This window comes from Hemibagrus wyckioides, linkage group LG04 (assembly GCF_019097595.1).
Source record: "Hemibagrus wyckioides isolate EC202008001 linkage group LG04, SWU_Hwy_1.0, whole genome shotgun sequence".
Taxonomy (NCBI): Eukaryota; Metazoa; Chordata; class Actinopteri; order Siluriformes; family Bagridae; genus Hemibagrus; species Hemibagrus wyckioides.
In genome coordinates, this window is record NC_080713.1 from 22,089,352 (window position 1) to 22,111,549 (window position 22,198).

Genomic DNA, 22,198 nt, shown 5'->3' on the forward strand with positions numbered 1-22,198 from the left:
AGAGTTCACTATACCACAAAAAAAACAATTCCCTCTGGGAAAGCAATAAAAGATGTGCACTTAGATTGTACTTAGGCACAGTTCCCAGTTTTCATCATGAGGATATTAATATTAATAACACTCCCTGCCCTCTCAGCAGTGAGCACGATACTGAGAATAAAGCTCCCCAGTGTCGTCCATAAGCCTCTGTAAAAAAAAAAACACCACCAAACACCAATGTCTGAAGATTAAAGGAAAAATCCACCCTGAACAACTCTGGATATTAATCTTTATAATGAACACGAGTTTCAATTACATCTAAGGTTTATTTTCTAATTCCATTCGACTGCCCGCTGATAGTTGTAAGTTAACCCTTGCTTCACCTTCTCATCTGTACATTCTGCTCAATCAACCATCGTGCTAATACCACTATCATCTCCATCACGCTTGTGATCTCCGAGCTAAGTCTCAGACGTAACTCAGAACAACGTCTTTGCACCTTGAGTTCATCGTAGCTCCAAAAACATGAATAGGAACAGGGGGTGGAGCTTGAAGAACATAGTTGGGAGTTTCGGGTGGAGATTTGCAAACATGGCCGTTTGCAATGGGGTTGATGTAGCTTCAAGAACATGGGTGAGAATGGGGGGTGGAGCTTCGAGAACATGGGTGGGAGGTAGGGGTGGAGCTTTGAGAACATGGTTGGGGAATGAGATGGAGCTTTGACAACATGGGTGGGGATAGGGGGTTGAGCTTTGAGAACATGGGTGGGGATAGGGGGTTGAGCTTTGAGAACATGGGTGGGAATGGTGGTGGAGCTTCGAGAAAATGGGTGTGATTGGGGTGGAGCTTCAAGAACATGCGTGGGAATGAGGTGGAGATTTGCAAACATGGGTCTTTGCAATGGGGGTTGATGTAGCTTCAAAAACATCGGAGGGAATTAAACGGGTGGAGCTTTGAAAACATGGGTGGGAATGGGGTGGAGCTTCAAGAACATGGGTGGGAATGGGGTGGCGCATCAAGAACATGGGTGGGAACGGTGGTGGAGCTTCAACACCATGAGTGAAAAAGGTTGGAAGGAGGATGTAGCTTTGAGTACATGGATGGGAATGGGGGTGGAGCTTCAAGAACGTGGGATGGAATGGGGGTGGGGCTTCAAGAACGTGGGTTGAAATAGGAGGGTAAGAATCATTTAAACCTCAAACCCACCTACTAAACAATTTGAAAGCTAATCTTGAAAAAATGCATTGAATGCAAGGTCCTATTACAGCACTATGGCATTATAATTAAGATAGCAATGTTCCCCTATGACGTCATTGCAGCAGACAACCGGTAACTTCTCACAGGAATAATGCAAATACATCACCACGCAACAAATTAGCAACACATCAGTATAAACATAACAACGTGTTACAGGATGGAATTGTCTTATTAAAACCGTTCCTGTGAAAGCTTATCTCAGTGCAAAGCAGCCACGAGCTTCATCTCTCTGCAACTTACCTTGAGCTGGGAGGTATGAGGTCGCCATGGAGACCAGCGTTATCAAGCACAGAGAAAGCACGCGCCATCCTCGGCTTTGCGCCGTCAGAGCAGCTGCACGCGTCACAGCCTCCATTCAGACAAACTCATGTTTTTGGCCGAGGCGATTGGAGAAGAACCGGTCCGCGCCTTGGCACCGTGGGCGAGGAGAATCTGCAAAAATGAATTTAAAAAAATGGGCATTGCATCACACACACAATGTAATGTAACGTAATGTAATTCACGCCTCGATAAATCGCACGCTAGATGAGAATCCTTCGTGCGCGTGCCCACTGTGGAGAGACTCGTAGGTGTGCGCGAGAGCTGCGCGCTTTCTTTGTTTCTTCAGCACGCGCTCGTGCAAGGGGGAAAATAATTCATCTTAATAATAAAACAGCCGTTTCTGCAAAATATAAATCCCCTAGCGTCAATCAGGAACTAGTATCCCGAGCTAACGTGATCTTAGTAGATCTGGCTACCAAGCGCTAAGTTAATACCCAGGTACAGTTCAGGATTATATATATATATATATATATATATATATATATATATATATATATATATATATATATATATATTTTTTTTTTTTTTTTTAATAATCCGTGTAGCCATTCTTCTCACTCTTTAAGAAACTGCAGTGCCACTATGATAGAAGGTTGGCTATCTAGCTGAATATGTGGCAATGGAACAATAACAAACCCGGGCTTACCATCAGCTCACCGTTCAGTACAAGGCTACTTTCCCAAAAGTGCTAAAGACTCCCTGACAGCGATAACGGTCTCGCGCTGTAGTGGCATGTAATGCTAGCTAAGCTAACTAACTGCCCGTCCTTACTACTGACCGGTATGTGAGTACATATTTCTAAAAAGTTCTGCGTTTATTCTTTGCTAGCTCACATTAATCACATGCATGCTAGCTAAGCTTTGTGCAAAAGGAAATATTTTCGCTAACTGCCACACATGCATCTATCTGGGAAGCCTTTGCTAATCTTAAGACACGCGACCCTTACCTTGCAAGGCCCTTAGTTAATTAAATATCCGCTGGAGTTGACATACTCGATTGCAAATCAGGTGCGGATCTAAGAAAAGTTTTTCTCCCATGACATCCAGACATAACGGGATATTTTTCATGGAGAGGTGCCTGATCCCTCTCCGCTCATAGAGCATCCTTCCCTCCTCCAATAGACTGACTCGTAGTCGGCACTACAGTATCCCCGCCTCTTCTTTGTACTTATTTGGGCATGTAGACCGAGGAGCTCGATTTCTATTGGCTAGAAGAGCTGTCCATCAGTGATAGGGTTAGGTTGATTCGCTCGCTGGCGTCTGTGGTTACACGGCAACGCTGACTGTAGTTTGTAGGACGAGATATAACAGCTATATTAGTCTTGCACGGTGTTAAAATGTCTAAACAGTAGAGTAGGAAAACGACAGATTTAGTAAGTTAATCATTTGGACATTTATTTCTTGCATGGTGCGAATTTTAACGCATGGGAAAATACCTAAATACATAAAAATTAGTCAGTGATAATATATTGACACACATCGCCCCCTTTTGGTGGTGAAGGGAAGGACAATTTCATCCACTGTATGATTAAACTAGAATTCATTTCATTTATTTTATTAATGCTTTAAAAACGAGTTCATTTTGAGCATAGTTATAGTTTGTAACATTGCACAGATAATTTTCCCAGTAGGACATCACACCATTCATTTTTCCTTCCATCCATCCATCCATCCATCCGTCCGTCCGTCCGTCCGTTCATTCATTCATTCATTCATCCATCCATCATCTATCTATCCATTCATTCATTCACTCACCCATCCATCCATCCATTCATTCATCTATTCATCTATCCATCTGTCCGTCCGTCCATCCATTCATTCATTCATTCATTCGTTTATCCATCCATCCATTCATCCATCCATCTATCCATTCATTCATCGATCCATTCGTTAATCCATTCATTCATTCATTCACCCATCCATCCATTCATTCATCTATTCATCTATCCATCCATCCGTCTGCCTGTCCGTCCATCTGTCTGTTCATTCATTCATTCATTTGTTCATTCGTTTATCCATCCATCCATTCATCCATCCATCCATCTATCCATTCAATCATTAATTCATTAATTCATCCATCCATCCATCCATCCATCCATCCATCCATCCATTAATTTAATCATTAATTCATTAATTCATCCATCCATCCATCCATCCATCCATCCATCCATCCTACCATACATCCATTCATTTATTCATTTTCAGTTTCCTTTAGTGTCACAATGAGTCTGGAGCCTATCCATGTAACCCTGACCATAACCTGTATGAGAAGACACTGCAAGGCACCAGGAACAAGTTCATTCACATCCTGGGAGCAATTTAGTATAGTCAGTCCATCTACTAGCATGTTTTTGGAATGTTTTATTCATCTTCATGGCCACAAAGTGGTCAGTAAGACCTTGTTATAAACTAAACTGCTTGATTCACTAGCTTTAGAACACAGTTAATTTGCTGCTGTCCCAGATGGACAGAGAGATGTGACACCCCCAGCCAGGTCACCTTTGTCAGTGAGTTTTATTCCTCAGCATAACTCAATGAAATGAGGATTGCAACCTAGCAATCGAGCAAACACTCTCTAGTCCATGGGCCTTATATACCCTTAGGTGGATATTGACCTTTAAATGACATAAACTTGTTTACTACATTTGGTGCCTTACACACATACAAACTTTTTTTCAGAGCCTTATACAGCGCTGTAATCCCCATCTACATACAGTAAAAGTGTATGCAGTGACTACTGACGGCCATATTGTAAATCAATCAATTGACTCACACGGTCATATTGTAAATCATTCAATTTACCTCGCAGTGTTCTATAAAGCCCAGACTGCAGGGCTTTTATTTGTTGTCCTGACAACAAGTCTTATGGTATTATTTGGGCCAGACAGCACCCATCTGCTCCCCAGACCAACTGTATATGTGTGGCGGACGAAACTGGCTTCCTTGTGTCCAGTCAGAGACTGAGTGATGGACATCGTTATCATAGCCTAGTTTTGGGATATCAGCTTGTGGGTATATGTGTTATATTCCTCCCAAATCTGTGTATATATATATATATATATATATATATATATGAGAATGCTTTGATTAATGAGGTCAAAGCTGTGTGCTGTTCTATGTAATAACACATGTATTAATCTTAATAAATGAACCACTTTCTTTCCAAATGTAAACAAAAAGCACGAAACATAAAAACTGTGGCGGAAACAAAAAAAGAGAAACCATGAGAGGAAGAGGTTAATGCTGTGACAGTTTAATGTAAATCCAAGACAAAGTGTGATTACATTTCTACACATATACAATATGCATATGTGAGCATACAAATTCTCATTAATAACTCGATTCACCTTGGAGACCGAAAAAATGATCAAAAGTAACAGTGAATAACAAGCTATAACATAGTTCACCACAACGCGAGCCCCTTCTCACCCTACAGTTAGTAAATAGAACAATTAAAATAACTATATTCTTCTATAACCCAGATGTTTGTTAAAATCCTCCATAAAATTTACACTGCTATCGTTAGTCGTCGAAGCCTAATATAAAACTCACTCAATTTTTCTACAACGAAAATTAAGAGAAGCACACAACATCGTAATGGTAACACAAGCGCTTAGTTAGCAAGTACTCAACGTTTTGGAGTTAAATCATTCTTCTTATTCTCAATATTATATTCAATTTTAACATTCTATAAAGCCAGTAAAATATCCATTCTCATAACATACTTAATAATATTAGTCTAAGGTACGGGGTACACATAGCGCTACGTTAGAACAGATTGAAATAATGAGACGTCACACGTTCTTCAAATCCCCAATAATGAATGCTAAATTAAAAAAAGAAGAAGACATTAAACAAAGGAACATACTTGAAAAATACTGCAGCACACAACAGCTTTGACAACAACTAATGAGATACACCATTGAGAAACCCTACAGCAATAGACACAAAAGAAAAAAAGAAAAAATCAGGGTCAGGGTGCGATGCTTTCTTAGGTCTTGAGATATAATATAGAAAAATATTTAGTTTACATTTGACTTGTTGCTGTGCAAGTAGAAAAGAAGTTCATGTCATAGATGGTTGCACACATGGCTACGGTGCGTCACAGCTACATAACAGATTACCACGGCGACCGGTGATGAATTGTCGTTTCGTCTGGTGGGATCTGACAGATTTGCGTTTGATCGAGTGCGTCTGCAGCACCGTCTGCGTGGAGAGCAGGATTTACTGTCGAGCCGTTCAGACAATCGAATCCATCATGAGAATCTGACCAACGATTCAACTCCATACTACCAGGGATTAAAGATCTTTGACTCATTTATTTTGGTTCTAAAAAAGTATAGAGATTGGCCATTTCTATAGTTTGACCTCTTAGCACATTTGCACATGCAGATTACTGACCGCTCTGTTTTAAACCCACGCCCAGAACAAAAATAACAAAACATTTTCAAACACTTAACAAAAGGGCTTAAAGATGGTTGAAGTGCTGTCACTCTGTCACCGAAAGGAAGTGATAAAACACCTGTCAGCACCCATGATGTTCAACAGTGTGTGCTTCACAAAGCGCTCGTACACTGATTAGACTATTTAGGGTAATAAACAGCGTCTTCGCTTGTCAGGAATTTCAAATGCTTCGAAGCGTTAGCTAGGAGGACATCTGGCGCTGGGAACTGAAGGGGGACGTGAGATTTGATTACCATGAATAAAAGCAGCGCGAAAGAAAAAGAAAAGAAGGGTCCATTTTGACCATTGCTTTAAAGCTTCGAGTTCATCGATTGGAAGGCAGTGTTTTGACATGTGGATGAATTTTTCCAGGAGGTGATCAAGAAGAGAAAATCATAGTTAAAAAGACTTCGTTTGAAATTGTCAGTCGTATAAAATATGATCGTTTTTCCAGACATTTTGGTAACTGGATCAAAAAAAAAAAAATCTTCATAGACGTAGCTAACGGCTAATTCCAGCTCATCCTAGTTCATTTAAAAACGAAAATAAACCAAAAGGAAAAACACAAGATGTTACTTAATACGTTTTTGTGGATGTTAACGGTAACCAAGTTATTCTTGTGAGACATATTGCATCCTTTTATTTTTTCTCTCTTTTTTTAGGAAAAATGTACATTTACAGTAAAAAGATGGCACTGTTTTGTAACAACTAATAGTTATTCTATAGTTATATGTATATATATATATATAGAGATAGATATGAGATGTTTAGTCTCACATTGTACATTCATTTTGTGCTAGTGACCATCACTGGTATCTCATTCTGGTCACTATGGAGTACTGCTTTCTATTAGTTAATTGATTCACATATACTCACTTCATAATCACATTAGTAAAGCTGAAGAACTTGTAACCGAAGGGGGAAAAAAAGTGTATAAGATAAGAAAGAAGTTATCTTCGAGAAAGCTAGGAAATGTACAAATTCCTACAACGGGATTCAAAGAAAGAAAACCAGCGAGCAGCTTGAGATCGCACGCGCAGTTAAGAATGATTTTGTCAAATCGTGTTGATCCTATATACGCTGTGGTGTGGAATCTTTCTGTACGTCGATCTCATTTTTCTTCCCCTGTCAAGTCATCTCATTTACGTTCGACGGACAATCCTGCGCATCGTCAACACCCTGAATTTCTTTGGCGGGAAGAACTACAGGTGTGAAATGACAACGAGTCCCCGTGTGGTCAGACATGGCCGGACTACGTGAGGTAAAACAGGACCAGAGACGATAGACAGTGCAGTGAGACAAGACTTCGCTTTCTAATATGGAATGTTAAGACGCATTTCTAATCAACACAGGAACGTCCACTTCTCGGCGTCCTGGAACCGATACGACTTAAAAAATCAATAGACATCCTGACATCCTACATCGGTCAGCTCAAAACGAATAAAAGTCTATGAGGAAAAAGAAACCTCGAACATATAAGCTCATGAATTAAAAACGTCTGGGGAGAATCAACGCTTTCTGACCAACTAGATGTCCCTAAGAATACTTTGTATTATTATTACCAGCAGACACAAAACAAAAACGAGCCCTAATGATAATCAACAAAACCTTGACGATTACTCTAAATGTATCTCTAACTGACACGAAATATTTATAACATGATCAACAAACAAAAATAAAACCACTTCAAATGCGTGTACTATGGCGTGACATGAGAGGGGAGAATCAGATGCACTCGGAAAATCACATGCATGTGCCCTCGTCGAGTCAGATCACTTAATCATTGGCGAAAACACAAGCTGGCATTAATCAAGCAGCAAAAAAATAAAATAAAAATAAAAACAAACGCAACGGTTGGCCCACAATTTCTTTCCCCGTATCAGCGATCCCTTTCTCTTAAAGCAAGATCCAGCACAAGTTCTTCCTTTAATTAAGACAAAGAGGAACAAACAAATTTCTGCAACTCTTTCAGGTGAACAATCGCTTCTGTGACCGGCTTCGGGTTCGTGTTGAGAACCACAGCCTTCAAAGCACAGAAAAAAAAAGAAAAAAAATCCCCAGCACGGACCTTCCCAACAAACGCTTGGTCCAGAAGGCGGTGTGTTTTCATGCAGTGCCTCAAGTAGCGCAGATTCCTCCAGGTCCTACCGACATGCTCAAAGCCAACATGCTATTCTCATTAAGATGTGGAATTTAGTCTCCCTTTCTCTCTACAATTCCCATCCAAAAAATTAAAAATCCATCCAGTGCCATCCTTTAGCACCTTAAATCGGTCCTGTCCCTACCTCGACCCGCTCGCTCACCCTCACAGGTTCACTGTTTCAACATCATTTCTGCACCAGGCTCACCGGGGCGGCTCGATGTTCTGTTCTCTCTGCAAACACTCCTGCTCTTCTGACCTCCTTCCAGAAATCCCTCCCAGATGTGCTGCAACTGGACCTCATTAGCAGATAATATACTTTGCCCTTAACCTCAGGATTCGATGACGGTTAATCAAACGCATTAGCGCGGGCATTCGAAACGACTCATGTGTAGCGCCTCGGTTTCCAACGATTCATGCCGTCCTAACAAAACGAACACGGGAAAAAATTTCAGTGCCACTGAATAGGTTCCTAAGACACACAGCTACGCTATACAGTAAACATACTATACATAATATAGTAACAAAATGTCACTAATCTTTACCGAATGACAACTTTGGTTCATTACTCCAAGGAAGTATCTTGGTCTAAAAGTTAAATAAGCTCATGCATGCGAAACAAGAAGCACTGTTGTTTTACGAAATGGTGTTGTGTATCATTATCTAGCTAATTACATTTAGGACTATGCTTACACCCGGAAGGTAAGAACAAAACATCTCAGACGAAGATGTCCAACCAAGAAGCCAACGGTCAAACTAGTTTCTGTTGGTTCTAAAAGGTTTTCCAGCCAAGTAAACCATTGTAATATGTGTAAGGCACTACGAGGGAACAATGATAAACCTAAGACCGTGGAGAAATATATATCGCACAAAGGTGCAGAGGAAGGTGTACCACGCACATGGCCAACAGCAGCACACACACGTGCACAGACTATTATGTTATACATGCTTATGTTATTACAACAACGTTGTGCAATCACATTTAAAGAGGAGGAACCAAAAATTCTATTGGCATCAGAAAGGTTCTTCATAAAATAAGCAGGAGTAAAATTGCTACATCCTAAAAGAAGGAGCGAGGGGGTAGGGCTAGCTAAATGTCCTACCGTATGACAAAACTTAGTTTCTTTTCTAAATGTGAACACAAAAAAAAAAAAAAAAAAAAAATCTATAAATACACTAGAAAGTCTTTTGTCTTTTTTGTTTTCCTCATAGTTCCAGAAGATTCCTCCAGCTGTTGTTATAGGAGAGGATGGCGGAGTACATGCAGCACCCATCACCGCAAGTGATTCGGAAATGTTTAAGACAGTTCAAGGCCATCATTATTTTTTTTTTTTCTTTGTAGAGCAGCAGATATCCGTATTTCACCTTATATGACGTTCTCATCCACCACGTGACCTCAGCTCAACAGTCAGTGAACGAAAAAAAAAGGAAGAAAGAACGAGCTAATCAAACTCCCAGGCTCTCCTAAAATGCCAACAGCAACGTGACCATGCTGGACAAGAAATTAAATGATTTCTATCATATTTTGAAAATATTAGAAAACCCCAAAAAGAAACAGAACTGGCCCTTTTTTTTAAAAAAAGAAAACCAAACTCATATGAAACAAAAAATAAATCTCCTTTCAAACTCATCCCTTCCCTCCTATAGTACTCTTTCTTTCTCCACCAGCGTCTTCATTGTCTTCAAGTTTAAGCGTGACGAGGACAGGGAAAGGGTTTCGGGGCCGTTAAGCTTGGGCGTGGTCTCACTGACTCTGTCTTTAGTGGGGTGAGGACGGGAAGCAGCGTTGGACTCGGCTCCAGTGTTTTCTGGTCTAGAGATACGGGTATTGGTTCATCTTGGTGGGGCTCAAGGGATATCCAGTGTAGACAGTGGAGGCAGGAGAAGCGCTGATGTATGTTTGGTGGGCGAACTGGGGCTGGTACTGGCCGTGGTGCAGCGTGGGGGATGGGAGCACGCGGTGACCCATGCTGACAGGTACCTGGTGCACAATGCTTGGTGGGTAGCCAGCGTGTTGGACTGCATGGTGAGCTGAACCCTGCGATGCCACCAGGTGTGCCACAGTGCCGGTCGATCCCAGGGCAGCGGGAGTGGTGTACGTGTAAAGGTGGGGTTGGCCAGATAAGTGAGTGGCAGCTAGGTGGGGGTGCACATTAGCGCTGTGGGAGGGGCTGTTGTGGTGAAAGGAATAGGGAGCTTGAGCAGCCATGGTAGGTGTGATATAGGCTTGTTGTCTCCTGTGTCCTCCAGTTCTCTCGACCGCCATGTGCTGCTGAGCCTGGTAAAAAAATAAATGTCGTGTTATTCAATCATCACACTATTTTCCTTGTTTTTGGCTTTGCATACAGATGACCAGCTATCAGTCAACCTGACACGACTACAGGTTCGAGAAACACATAAACTCCACACCTGGCTGAGATTGAGCGGCTGCTGCTGGAAGGGGTGTGGCCCGGTACGTTGCTGCCGATATGCTCCGCCTCCAGGAACACCCCCCGATGAGTGATTGTGAGCTGACAGGCCTCCATTGGAGGATTTAAACTTGTAGGCAGGATTCTGGTGGTTCATTGTGTCTGTATTGATCAAAGATATATTTGGAATGAGAAAGTGATTAGCATATTCATGTAGGCCATGATGAATGCCACAACTATTTATTGAGACTTATTGAGAAAAGTCTGGGTCTCACCAGGCACAAGTCCATCACACTCGCTCAGGCTCTCGCTGGTCTGGCTCTTCAGAGGAGGGATGATGATGGTTCGGGGATTTCCGTTGTTGTAGTCCTCCAGCACTGCGCCCTTAGAGTCATAGTTGTTAGCATTGAGGCCGTTGGTTCGGGACTCGACAGCATAGGGGCTGTTATTGCTGGAGTCAGAGTCTGGGGAGTCGTGGACAGTGACACAGCTGATGACGTTTTTCCGCTGCTTGGATGATGTGCTGTGAGGAGATGAGAGCAATACAGATAGGAAAATTATCAACGCTTGTGTAATTGAAAAAATATCGTAGATAAAATATCAGATCAACCCCACTGACCTGGTGTTACTGGGCTGCTTGTGCTCATCCTCCTCGTCTGTGTCGCTGCTGATGGTGATGATGCTGACAGCTGGACTCGGGGTGTCAGGGATGACGATGGTCTGCCGAGGAGGGTTGTGTTGGTTGTGTTGTGGGTGTTGGTTGTGTGGTACGTGGTGCTCTCGCGTTGTGCTGGAGGCCTGTTCTTCTCCCCACCCTCCACCACCTCCTCCTCCACAGGCCTGGGGTGGGGCGCAGGCAGCAGAGGGTCCGTTTTGTACCACAGCGCAGCGTGGCGGTGTGTTCTCCTTAACACGCTTCGAGCGCTGAGGGGACAACACCGCCTGGGAGGAGGACACCTCATAGGCTGACACGTTTCTGAGACAAGAAGGAACATAAAGGTGTCAAAGAATAAACTCTTACATCACATCTCACAAAAACCCCAAACAAGTGCTCTTACTGACCTGTTGCTCATCTGCTGCGGCTTACTCTTTTTGGAGGACGAGCTGTTGTTTGACGGCTGCCTCATTACATGAGCCACGCCCACATTCAACGGTTGTTGGGAAGGCAGTGACACGTGACCGGCAAGCAAGGCTGGCTGTTGCATGATGGGATTGTAATGGCTGCCATGGGGATGGGAATTCCTGAAAAAAAGTAAGCATTGTTTACCTTTCTTTTTGAGAGTAAGCATCAACGTGGAATGACAAAAGTTTGATTTTTTAAATTTCAGCTCCATCTTTTCTTGAAGCTAGATCTGCAACATAATATGCTGAAATAGCCCTTATTTGTCACATATACATTACAGAACAGTGAAATTCTTATTTCGCATATCCTATCCTTGGAGGCTGGGGTCAGAGCACAGGGTCAGCCACAATACAGCACCCATGGAGCAGAGAGAGTTAAGGGCCAACAGTGGCAGCTTGGCAGTGCTGGGGCTTGAACCCCCAATCTTCCGGTCAATGACCCAGAGCCTTAACCACATGAGCCAACACCACAGCACACTTAAAAAGGTAAAGGGTTCTCTTACAGTTTTTGGTTTCAATTGCTAACAAACATCAAATATCGAAGCGAATTTTTCAAAACTCCTCATACAGTCAGCATTACTAATATGAATCTTGGTTCATTTCATCTCCAAACCTCGCACAAACCAGCAAAACACTTCATACATGTCTTAAAATAAGCTCGTTCAACCGTATCGCTGGAAATGATTCTCACTCAGGAAGCCTGCACTGTCATTCGTAACACACTGACCTAAAAAAACACAAAGACCTGGGAGCATTACATAAATGATGAACTTTTGAGGTCTTTGAAGTTTGAATGATTTTTCATATAAATCAATATTTCATTATAGAATAGAAAGAACACCTTTTCACTTCACTGACTGTACGACTAAAGTACACGTACTGTGACCAGACACATTTGCAGAAATGCTGCAGTTTGCTTCAATGTCCTTTATTTGTTCTATATCTTTATATAAACCTAAACTCTGCTTACTCATCTGTCCCCACCAACCTGTCTTCCTTCATCCATGTTTCCAAACAAAATCAATTAACTGTGTTGGGAACGATTATTGTATTGTAAATATTGTGATATTTATATATATATATTCAGTATGGTTACCTCCGAGCTGCATGAGATCTGCCATGGCTCTGTATCGAATGTGTTTTTAACAGTTTTGAAAGCAGTGTGTTAGCATTTGAAAAATGTGCTGCAGATATCTAGTGTTTTGCGGGTGCTGGAGTGTGAATGACAAAAGAGTTCATAGATTTTGCAAGATACGGTCATTGAATGCGTTCGGCGTGAAAACAATGAAAAAGGATTCACAGTTTGGTCTGTACAGCCGTCTGTTTCGGGCGACTGTGTAAAGAGTTTCGAGAATGTGACATGGGTTCTAAGCAATGCATGAAAAAAAACAAACAAAACTAAGAGAGATCTGTAAATCGATCTGAATATAATCAATAAAATAAATCAAGCAACATCTATCAACAATCCCCGTGACATGCCAGCGCTACCAATCATGACCCAGTGCAATATGAAGCTTGTCCAGTAGAAGGCAGCAGTGTCTGTATTGGACAGCAAGCAGACTGACAGCAGAGGCATGGCTCTCAGAGGAGAGATCTCTGACTCTGCAGTGTGAGTGCGACACTCCTGCAGACGGGCTCACCGAGGACAATAGAGGCGTCAGGGCTGGGCTGAAGGCTCGCATCTCCACTTCTCACGACATCAGCAAACCCACACGAGGCTGAGTCTGCTGCCCACACAGCAACGTGAGCCAGCTCAAATCCTTCGCCTTATAGTTAACTCAGTGACCCGAGCTGCCCCACGAACCACTCAAAAACTCTTAAAACATTTAACATGAATTTCTCTATTAGCGCTGAATGCAATATGGCGTGCTTTTTGACTAGCGGATTTTAAAATAAAACTGTACTTCATTTTGCATGCATAATTCATGAGCAAACCCAGCTGGTAGGCTGAGTACACAGCTTCCTGCCTCGTTCAACTTGCTCATTCATCAAAGTCAAATAGGCATGCGATATAACACTTTTCCCCTGTGTTTTAAAGGTGCAAATGAGTACCAACATGCTCAGTAATGGGGTATCGTGATATGTGCATTCTTTTGATGTATACATATTAGCAGGGGTGTAATTATTAACTACAGTCACACTACATCTTCACTGCCTTATTGTGACAGGGCTTAGCGACGGAGTAGGCACGTTTCCCTTCCATTCTAATGGCTTCCACCTTCTCCATGTTTCCATTCCTAACGGAGCAATGCTATTTCAGGCTGGTTGAAGAAGGACATGTTGGGATCGCTCAAAAACACCTCTGGACACTGATTCTGATAAGCACAACATGATGGATGAACATGAAGGGCAATGCATGGCTGAAGCGTCTGTTCAAAAACTTCTGATCATGTGTCAGCTTATAGGAGACGGCACAAGCAAGGACAAGGACACACACACATTTTTACCTATAACCTAATAGTGCTTATGAAATCTTCTTCTGCTCGGGATAAAAACATCTGTCAATTATGTAAATGTGTTATAGAGCTATTCTATGACTTTCTACTGTGACTGTGTGTGTGCAATTCAACACAATGATACTATCTTTACCTGTATCACTTTAGTATTGAATTTCTTTTCAGATTTGAACCCAAAGTGGGTGTGGCCTAAACCAGATGTGAGGTTTACTTTCTTGTAGTTTTTCTTTGTTTTGAATCCTGATGTTATTTCCTCAGAAACACCAGGAAAGCAGATCTCCAGAAGCAGAAAACCTCCATCACTGTTTGTGAATTCTGGCCCTGACACCTCCTTAACATCACCCCTTATTGTGCATAGGACTGATTATTAAAGCCTACAGCTATTATTTTTGTTTGAACCTACCCACGATATTTTCTAACACATTCGCATGGGTCTGTTTCGCAAAAAATAAACAAACTAGTAGCCTAATTTAAAGCACCATGACCCTGATCAGGCAGTTACTATGTAAATGTGCTGTGCAGTGATGCACAAGCTTCACATATGACCGGTCAAGCAACTTCCAGCCATGTGATCCTTCCTCATATCTGTACTAGTATCTATTTATCAGTGTATCTCTTCAATCTGTGTAATATATTTGCTCCCACTGTGTACTTACATGTAAGATTTTTATCCTTCAGGTTAATATTAAATAACCTCATTGCCTTTCTTATAGCAAATTAGCTTTAAATTGTACAATACGAAGCACTCAGGGATGAATATTGTTTTTAAATATCACTGTAAGGAACTGGCATCTATTTGTTTACAGACTGAATCCCAGCCAACTAGAAACCCAGATAGCAATGACACCAAATGAATACAAATAGCTGCAGGATAAACTGACATTTTTATTTACAGATATTATTTCTATGCAACATGAACCCCATTTTCTGTTTTCAGTCCTCATATTGAGTATACAGTAACAAACAGTGATCTCTGCCCAGAAACACGGCTACAACAAATCAGCAATGCATATCAATTTAATTTTGTTGCAGATACCAAATTCGCTCTGCCTATATTCTCTGTAAATGAGCGAGGGCACACAGGTGGACTTACCTCCAGTTGGGCAGGGGCTGAGATGTGCTCATGGAGTCCGGGATGACGGTGGCGTGCTGTACAGAGGTGTGTGTGAGCTGCTGCCATGCTGGGGGCAACAAGATCTGCTGGGTACCAGAGGGCCAGGCCTGCTACAAGACAAGGAGAGAATGAAAGAATAGCGTTGGGGCTTTGGGTTGGTAGTTTGAAGTTTTGCACTGCAGGTGGTACAACAGTGTAAGACTCTTGACTGAACAGGTCCGTTAGAACACCCACACATTTCGAATAAGGAGAAAAGGACAAAGCTATTTGCAGCTGTGACCGTTAGCAACTGTGCCAAACTGTGCCGAAGAGCAACCAAACAGGTCAAACGTTCCCTTTAGGCAGGCTGACTATGCAGGGACGTGTTCTCTTCTTCCTCTAAAACACTGTGGTAATACATTTCTATAAAAATAAATAAATAATACACAGCATAAAGCAGACAAGCACATCTCATTTATCTATTGCCATTGTCCTCTACAAGTGCTCAAATAGACTCAACACACCAAAATGAAACAACTTTGGCAAAAAGCCACTGTTGAATAACAAAAAGCTTTTGTCACTTTCATTTTGAATTGAATTTCTCATCCTTTCCCTTGGCACTGCTATCTTAAGAGATTCATAATGCACCTTGAAAAACGAAGCATGGCCTTGACTCACATCTCCAAAAAGATAAGACCTTGCCTTAATAAAGATATGTAGCATCTCCTAGGCAGTGCGCTGATGGCTTTGACGTTTTCCAAATCAGCTCAGGATTTAATTAAATTCAGGAGCCCCCCATTCAGCGGCTTTGTGAGGAGCTGCTTTGTATGACTGGCATGGAGTGCACGGAGTGCCAGGCGTAATTTGCCCAGAGACGTGGCTAGCAGAGGAGTGTCTTCAGCTCTAATGGCTTAATGCAGCTCTACTGATTAGCAGTTTAATGTACAACTAATGAATTGTTGCTTTAATACCATTCGCACATCTAGTTTACGGGGCCATCAGTATGGGCTGGAGCGCTTGGCTCAACACAAAGGGGGCCTGACCACAAACGGCAGGGGTCTATTATGTTTAAGCTTAGAGACAGACCAAACAAGGGCCTTAGGGGGAAAAAAGGGTTCATTTCTGTTTGGCCATGTCTTCCAGGTTTTGCTGGAATATTCTTAAAGGTGTTTGCTGGATAACTGAAATTAACAGGATATTTTTTTTTTGTCACCTTCATCTTTTGCCTGCTGTGTCTGTTTTTGTCTGAAGCAAATGTTGGGATTAGAGTAAAGGCGCATGGAGGGCGGTCATTAGTCGAGTCGAACAATTTATCTCAAAGACTCAAGCTGTGAAACAAAAAAGTGCATAAAACTAGAACATGTCCTTTTTCACATACTTTGGTGAAGTTTTCCCAGAACGCTCTCTAAACAAGTCAGCACTTGGTATTGTTTTTAGCTGACATGAAATGCTGAAAGCCCTGTTAACCTATATGCAGTGTGCAACCCTCAACTTCCTTTAAGGTAATGACCTTATTCTCAGCAGATTATTTCTTTCCTTTGCAGCCACACTGTCACAAATATTTATTTCTCTACTAGACGTTATGTCCCTGCAGCCCTTTTCCTACATTCTGGGCACTTTCAGTTGTCTCACTCTGGCCTGGGGTGTGTAATCAGCTCGTCTGCCCTGGAACTGTAACCCAGATAAGGACTCTTTTCCATGCATAGCCATCTTCTGCACAACCCCCATTCTGACATGGCGCCCAGTCTCTCTCGCTTGGTGAAGGCCCTTTGTCACCCCTAGAGGCTCTGAATGCTCTCCCTCCCTGATTGTTCCTGCATTTTCTGCATTCCTGATCCAGATAAAGGCCTAGGCAGCCTTCTGGGACCAGCCTCATCCCTCTTCACACACACTTGAAAGACATGAGGGCTCTCAGACCTTCAGGCAAACAAGCATAGAGCGAGAAAAGGACCAAGCTTTCTCGCACAAAAAAAGGGGGGGGGCATTATGGATCTCAGCACATTAAAATGGGTGAAGAAATGACGTGTCTATAATCCATAAAGCATGTAACTAAGGTCTGATTTAAACAGGCTGGATGGAAAGTATCAAACTCCACCAGCTAGTCAAGAAGTTCAAGCCAAACATCATCAATCCAGTTCAGGTCCTGCCTTATGGCCCCTAAGGCTAAAAAACCCGTCAGCGTCCATAGATCTTTCTGAGAGCCGGCCTCTGTCATGCTCGTCAGACCATGACTGGCTTTCACTCTAGGGAAAAAAACCCACAAGTGCTGAGTTTCAGTGGAGACAAAAAGCCCAGCCTGGTAACAGGCTCTGGGACCAGCTCTTGTGACACCCACCCACACACACACACACACACACACACACAATTATAATATATGACCAAATGAGAAAGACTTTGTCAGAGGAGGTGAATTATAGTTCATTAAAACAAAATGGGTCATGCTAATTGCTCTTTTCCAAAGCCACATTCAGCTGTAGCAGTGCATTCAGGAGACACAGAGAGGTATAATTAGTTTACCACGCATGGTTCTTCATCGCCATGGTGAAGGAGGACGTGTTTGTACCTGTGTGAGAAGGCCAGGTTGGATCTGCAGGGGTTGACCACCGGGGGCCTGAGTCACTATGGGAACAGCATTCTCCATCCGTACGGAGTAGCCGCTGTGCTTGGAGGGGGACGCCTGCAACCCTGAGGACACACCAGACACACCACAGGTCTGCTCATCTGTAGCACTATTCCTATTCATAACACATGACTGATATTTATGTGTACCAAGTGATGACAGGATTCAGTTATATTCAGAATTCAGATCAATTAACTGAGTAGCTGAACTACTCTTGAGTGCTCAGACATTAAGATTTGAATGTCCACTACTATACACTCACTGGCCAGTTTATAAGGAACATCCATGCAAGTATCCAGTCAACAGAAGACCAGTATGGGTTCCACTCTTCTCAGAGAAAAAAAAAACAGAAATCTAATCTACCCCTAGACTTTTTCCTGTTCTTGATTTACATCTAATCTAGTCTTCTGCCTCAAGGTGCTGTGTTGAGGATTTCTGCTCACTTTGCTTATTTGCATTACAACAGTCTTTGTAGTAGCTTCGTAGGAACTACAGTCTGGCCATCAACAAGACAGATGTTTTTCAGACCATTCTTTTTAAATACTGTGGATTGTGTGTGAGAATTTGTTTCTGAAATACTCAAACCAGCTCGTTTGGCATTAACAACCATGCCACCATCAAAGTTGCTGAGCTCATGTTTATTCTGATGTTTTATGTGAACGTTAACAGAAGCTCTTGACCTGTACCTGCATGATTTTATCCATTGCATTGCTGCCACATGATTGACTGATAATTGCATGAAGGCATACAGGTGTTCCTAATAAAGTAGCCAGTGAGTGTATATATAATTAATGTATATTGTTAACTAGCTAACATTCTCTAGCTCAATTCCTTAAATCTCCAGGCTGGGCTTCTATTAAGTTCAAATATAACTCAAGACTCCATGTGTGAGATTAGTGCTCTCACCTTGGAAGGTTGGTGGGCAAACAATAAGCGCCTGCTGGAAGGGGTCAGGCCGCGTGGCGCAGAGCTGAGGGGCGCCAGGCTGCAGGGGCATGGTCCTGGGTGCCACGGCAGCCATGGGCGCTGCAGGAGGCTGGTAGAGTGCAGATTGGTAGTTTAGTATGGAGACATCAGGATTGGCAAGGGAAAGGGTGGCACTGGTGGAGGAGGGAGCCAGGTTGGTGGCCTAAAGGAACCGATGGAGTCAACAAACAAACAAACAAAGACAAACAAAAGCATGAGGAGTGGGTGTGGGAGGGGACGACGTGGAGAGATGAGGGAAATGGAGGGAAAAAAACGATCAAATCATAAATGATAAAAATGCACTGATTATAGAGTAGGTGTCTAAAGGGTCATTATCTGTGAAGGATGTTTTAGGAAGGATGCCTCGAAAATGACAAAAATGGCTTTTCGGAAAACGGCAATCGATGAAGTTGAAAGGCAAACCATCCCTGCGTTTTACAAGACATAAGAAATAAGCTGGAGGTACCATTTTACACAGATGTGAGGTCTTAAATTTTTTAAGACTGCAAATGAAATAAATGAAATCCGGCCTTTTAATGCTCGGGATCTGAAGTCGTTAATAATCCGTTCTGTATCAACACAAATGCTACATTTATTTGATGTGCAGCACAAGTACATCTGGTGTTCAATAAAACAGCTTATTGACCACTACATGGGGACGGGAGGGGTGCGGAGGATGAGTACGTGTCAATCAGTGCTCTCGTGTTACAGTTTATGCTACTCCAGCTCATTGAACTTGCTCGGTCTCATTAGCGGCAGATAATAATTTCTCTCTGCCCTGCACTGTGATTAAACATACCCACACACATTTATCCAGCAAGAGCGAGACACCGAGCTTTTCAAATGCCTCAGCCTGGTCTTTATTCCTCTCTAGAGTGTTTTATCCTGCATGGTTCAAGAGCCTTTCACCTATTATCTTGTTATTTTTACCATCTTGGCTGAGTTTCTTCTTAGCTGTAGGACTAAAGTGCAGTACTTTCGTTTAACTCTAACTCTGGCCACGAAGACAGAAAGGAAATAAGGAAAGTAAATTCAGACTTTTACAATCCAGAAGAAAGGGGGAAAAAGCAAGCAGACATTTCAGGCCTGGTCAAGAGAATATGAATTCTTATACCATTCATGTCTTGAAATAAAAGCTATAATAGCTACTGATTCAAATGCAATACTTTCAACAGCAGACATGTGGAACAAGAGGTATCTAAAATGTCCTTGATCAACATTTCCCACTCTAAACCCCAGCTTTTTAATGAAGGGTAGCCTTATTTACTTTCATTTAGTACTGAAGCAATCCTGTTTCATTTCATGCCACCGCTAGTAATTACAAGCTTTTCATTAGAGTCTGCATGGGGAAAATTCTGAGTGGCACGTTTCATTTTTCATTTTCTCTTGTTTCGTGCAGCCGATGAGCACCAGGGGAGAGAGTTAATCAATACGCCACTGTGGCATTCATCAAACAAAATAAACACTGCAGCTCACTGCCTGCTAATACAACATGAACCAGCCAAGCCCTTTTCACAATCACACACGACACAAACCTTACCACCCAACATGTACGCTCAAGTAAGCTCCTTCTATATGTGCAGTGTTTTTATGGCAGAAATTCAACTGTAATTACGCTGGAAGAGGTTTAAAGGTTTACTCTGAATTCCCAGGAGGATTGACGAAGCAATAAACAAAGATGGGAGCTAGTTCAAGGTTTTAGTGGGAAAGGCATGTGTAAACAGAAGGCAGTAAATTACAGGGAAGAGGGGATGCCTCGATGAATATTCGGAGTTGGTGACTTAAAACCAAAAGTTACGTCAATATTTAAGTTACGCCTATTTGCTCCTGGGTTACACAGCTGCTGAACTTGATTCGGTGCTCAATATGCAAATCACCTGAATATGGTTCACACAGCTGAGGTTGCCAGATTTGTCTTCATTAGAAGCATCTGAGGTCAGGTTTTTCAATAGATCAAAATCCTGTGAAATGTAAAGAATGATATGAGTAATGAATACTAATGAATAATATTTAGGTATTTGACTTCCATGCCATTCCAGTGGCATTTTTTGAGTGCATTTGCAATCTGTAGTTAGGTCTGAATACCAACACACGCAATTCTGGTATTAAATCCTCATTATGTGTGTGTAACTTGGCTCTCTGAATTCTGCCCTACATTCCTACGACACCCTTTGAGCGAGGCAGGTTCAAACATTAGAAACTACAAAGGGAAAGTCGAAGAAAATGTAGAAGAAAATGCCTGGAAACTGGAGCAATTTCCAAATGAAGGCAAGGCTGTTCATGTGACAAGGACGAAATTATTTATCGGATGTATGATGCCACTCATGTCCAATTGTTTTGAGTCATAAATACAGCTAAAAAGTACAAGTAGAAGGTGGTATTTGTTACATTGGATACTTTTACACCTTGCTGTATTGTGACCTGTGCATACACAAACCTTGGTCTCGTAAGGTTAAAGAACCCAAGTTTGTGATTTCTTTCCTCTGTTAAAAATAGAGGAGTGGCTTATCATTACAATTACACAGTGCCCATATCAGATATATGCTATTTACAGATCAGAAAAAAATACCAACGGATATACGAGTTCTTGTGGTTTGATTGTTTATTTGTGTATTTTTTCTTGTTGCTAGCACAGCAGCATTGATCAGGCTGATAAAGAAGGGAGGAAATCATTTAGGAGGATGTAAGGATTTAAAACTTGTGTGATTTAGGCCTGATTTTAATTCAGCAGTTTGTTTGGTCATGCAAAGAGAAGAGAAGAAAATGCAAGACAAGCAGGAAGTGTAGACTGTCACGGATTTATTTAGAACATTGTGACACAGGACCACATGGCAACTGATTTCTACACACACACACAACCCTAAACCAGCATAAACCTGTAGGGGTTTGGAGAAGTTATCTGCATTGCTTCACCATAAATGAGTCAATGTGTGTGATCCAATAACTGCATTTTAGGATGCAAAGGGGAAATAGGAAAGGAAGTAAGGGTATGTGTGTTGACGTGTATGTGTGTGTGAGTGTGTAGACACTGACCTGGCTGTGCACAGTGTTGAGCTGGTTGTTAAAGGTCATGGTGAGGTTGGTGGAAGTGCTGGGGGCTACGTGTGTGATGAACGGTGTCTTGCTCTGGTTGACCGCGTCGTACATGTTCACTCGGCGCTTACAGATCTCCATGTTCTGGAAGCAGGATTTGACACTACAAGAAAAAAAAAAATAAAAAATAAAATAAATAAATAAATAAAAATGAATGCTCTTGATGTACACGATCATGCTCCAGTGTCAGGGAAAACGTTTCAGTGTCCCAGACAATCTGATCAGATTTTCTAGAAATGTACAGTAACGGCTACATCAATGACAGCACGGGATCCTGCCACTGGACCAGCAGGAGGCTTGT

The 22,198-nt window shown here is 42.1% G+C and overlaps 2 protein-coding genes across 9 annotated transcripts in view; both read right to left on the reverse strand.

Moving 5' to 3' along the window:
• The window catches only part of si:ch211-1e14.1 (UPF0606 protein KIAA1549), a 48,650-nt gene extending 45,964 nt beyond the window's left edge, over nucleotides 1–2,686 (reverse strand). For all 3 annotated transcript variants that reach the window (XM_058387978.1, XM_058387979.1, XM_058387977.1), the window contains exons 1-2: nucleotides 2,504–2,686; nucleotides 1,477–1,668 (exon numbers count right to left, since the gene is read on the reverse strand). In XM_058387978.1, the coding sequence (XP_058243961.1) occupies nucleotides 1,477–1,591 (115 nt within the window). In that variant the 5' untranslated portion in view covers nucleotides 1,592–1,668; nucleotides 2,504–2,686. The remainder of the gene's footprint in view (nucleotides 1–1,476; nucleotides 1,669–2,503) is intronic.
• Nucleotides 2,687–4,793: 2,107 nt separating this feature from the next.
• Nucleotides 4,794–22,198, reverse strand: part of hipk2 (homeodomain interacting protein kinase 2) — an 87,103-nt gene continuing 69,698 nt past the window's right edge. For 4 of the 6 annotated variants that reach the window (XM_058387393.1, XM_058387397.1, XM_058387395.1 and 1 more), the window contains exons 7-15: nucleotides 21,838–22,000; nucleotides 18,745–18,967; nucleotides 17,782–17,903; nucleotides 15,219–15,349; nucleotides 11,610–11,789; nucleotides 11,167–11,523; nucleotides 10,823–11,070; nucleotides 10,549–10,709; nucleotides 4,794–10,417 (exon numbers count right to left, since the gene is read on the reverse strand). In XM_058387393.1, coding sequence (XP_058243376.1) covers nucleotides 9,953–10,417; nucleotides 10,549–10,709; nucleotides 10,823–11,070; nucleotides 11,167–11,523; nucleotides 11,610–11,789; nucleotides 15,219–15,349; nucleotides 17,782–17,903; nucleotides 18,745–18,967; nucleotides 21,838–22,000 — 2,050 coding nt within the window. In that variant the 3' untranslated portion in view covers nucleotides 4,794–9,952. The remainder of the gene's footprint in view (nucleotides 10,418–10,548; nucleotides 10,710–10,822; nucleotides 11,071–11,166; nucleotides 11,524–11,609; nucleotides 11,790–15,218; nucleotides 15,350–17,781; nucleotides 17,904–18,744; nucleotides 18,968–21,837; nucleotides 22,001–22,198) is intronic. The other 2 variants (XM_058387398.1, XM_058387394.1) reach the window with 2 other exon arrangements.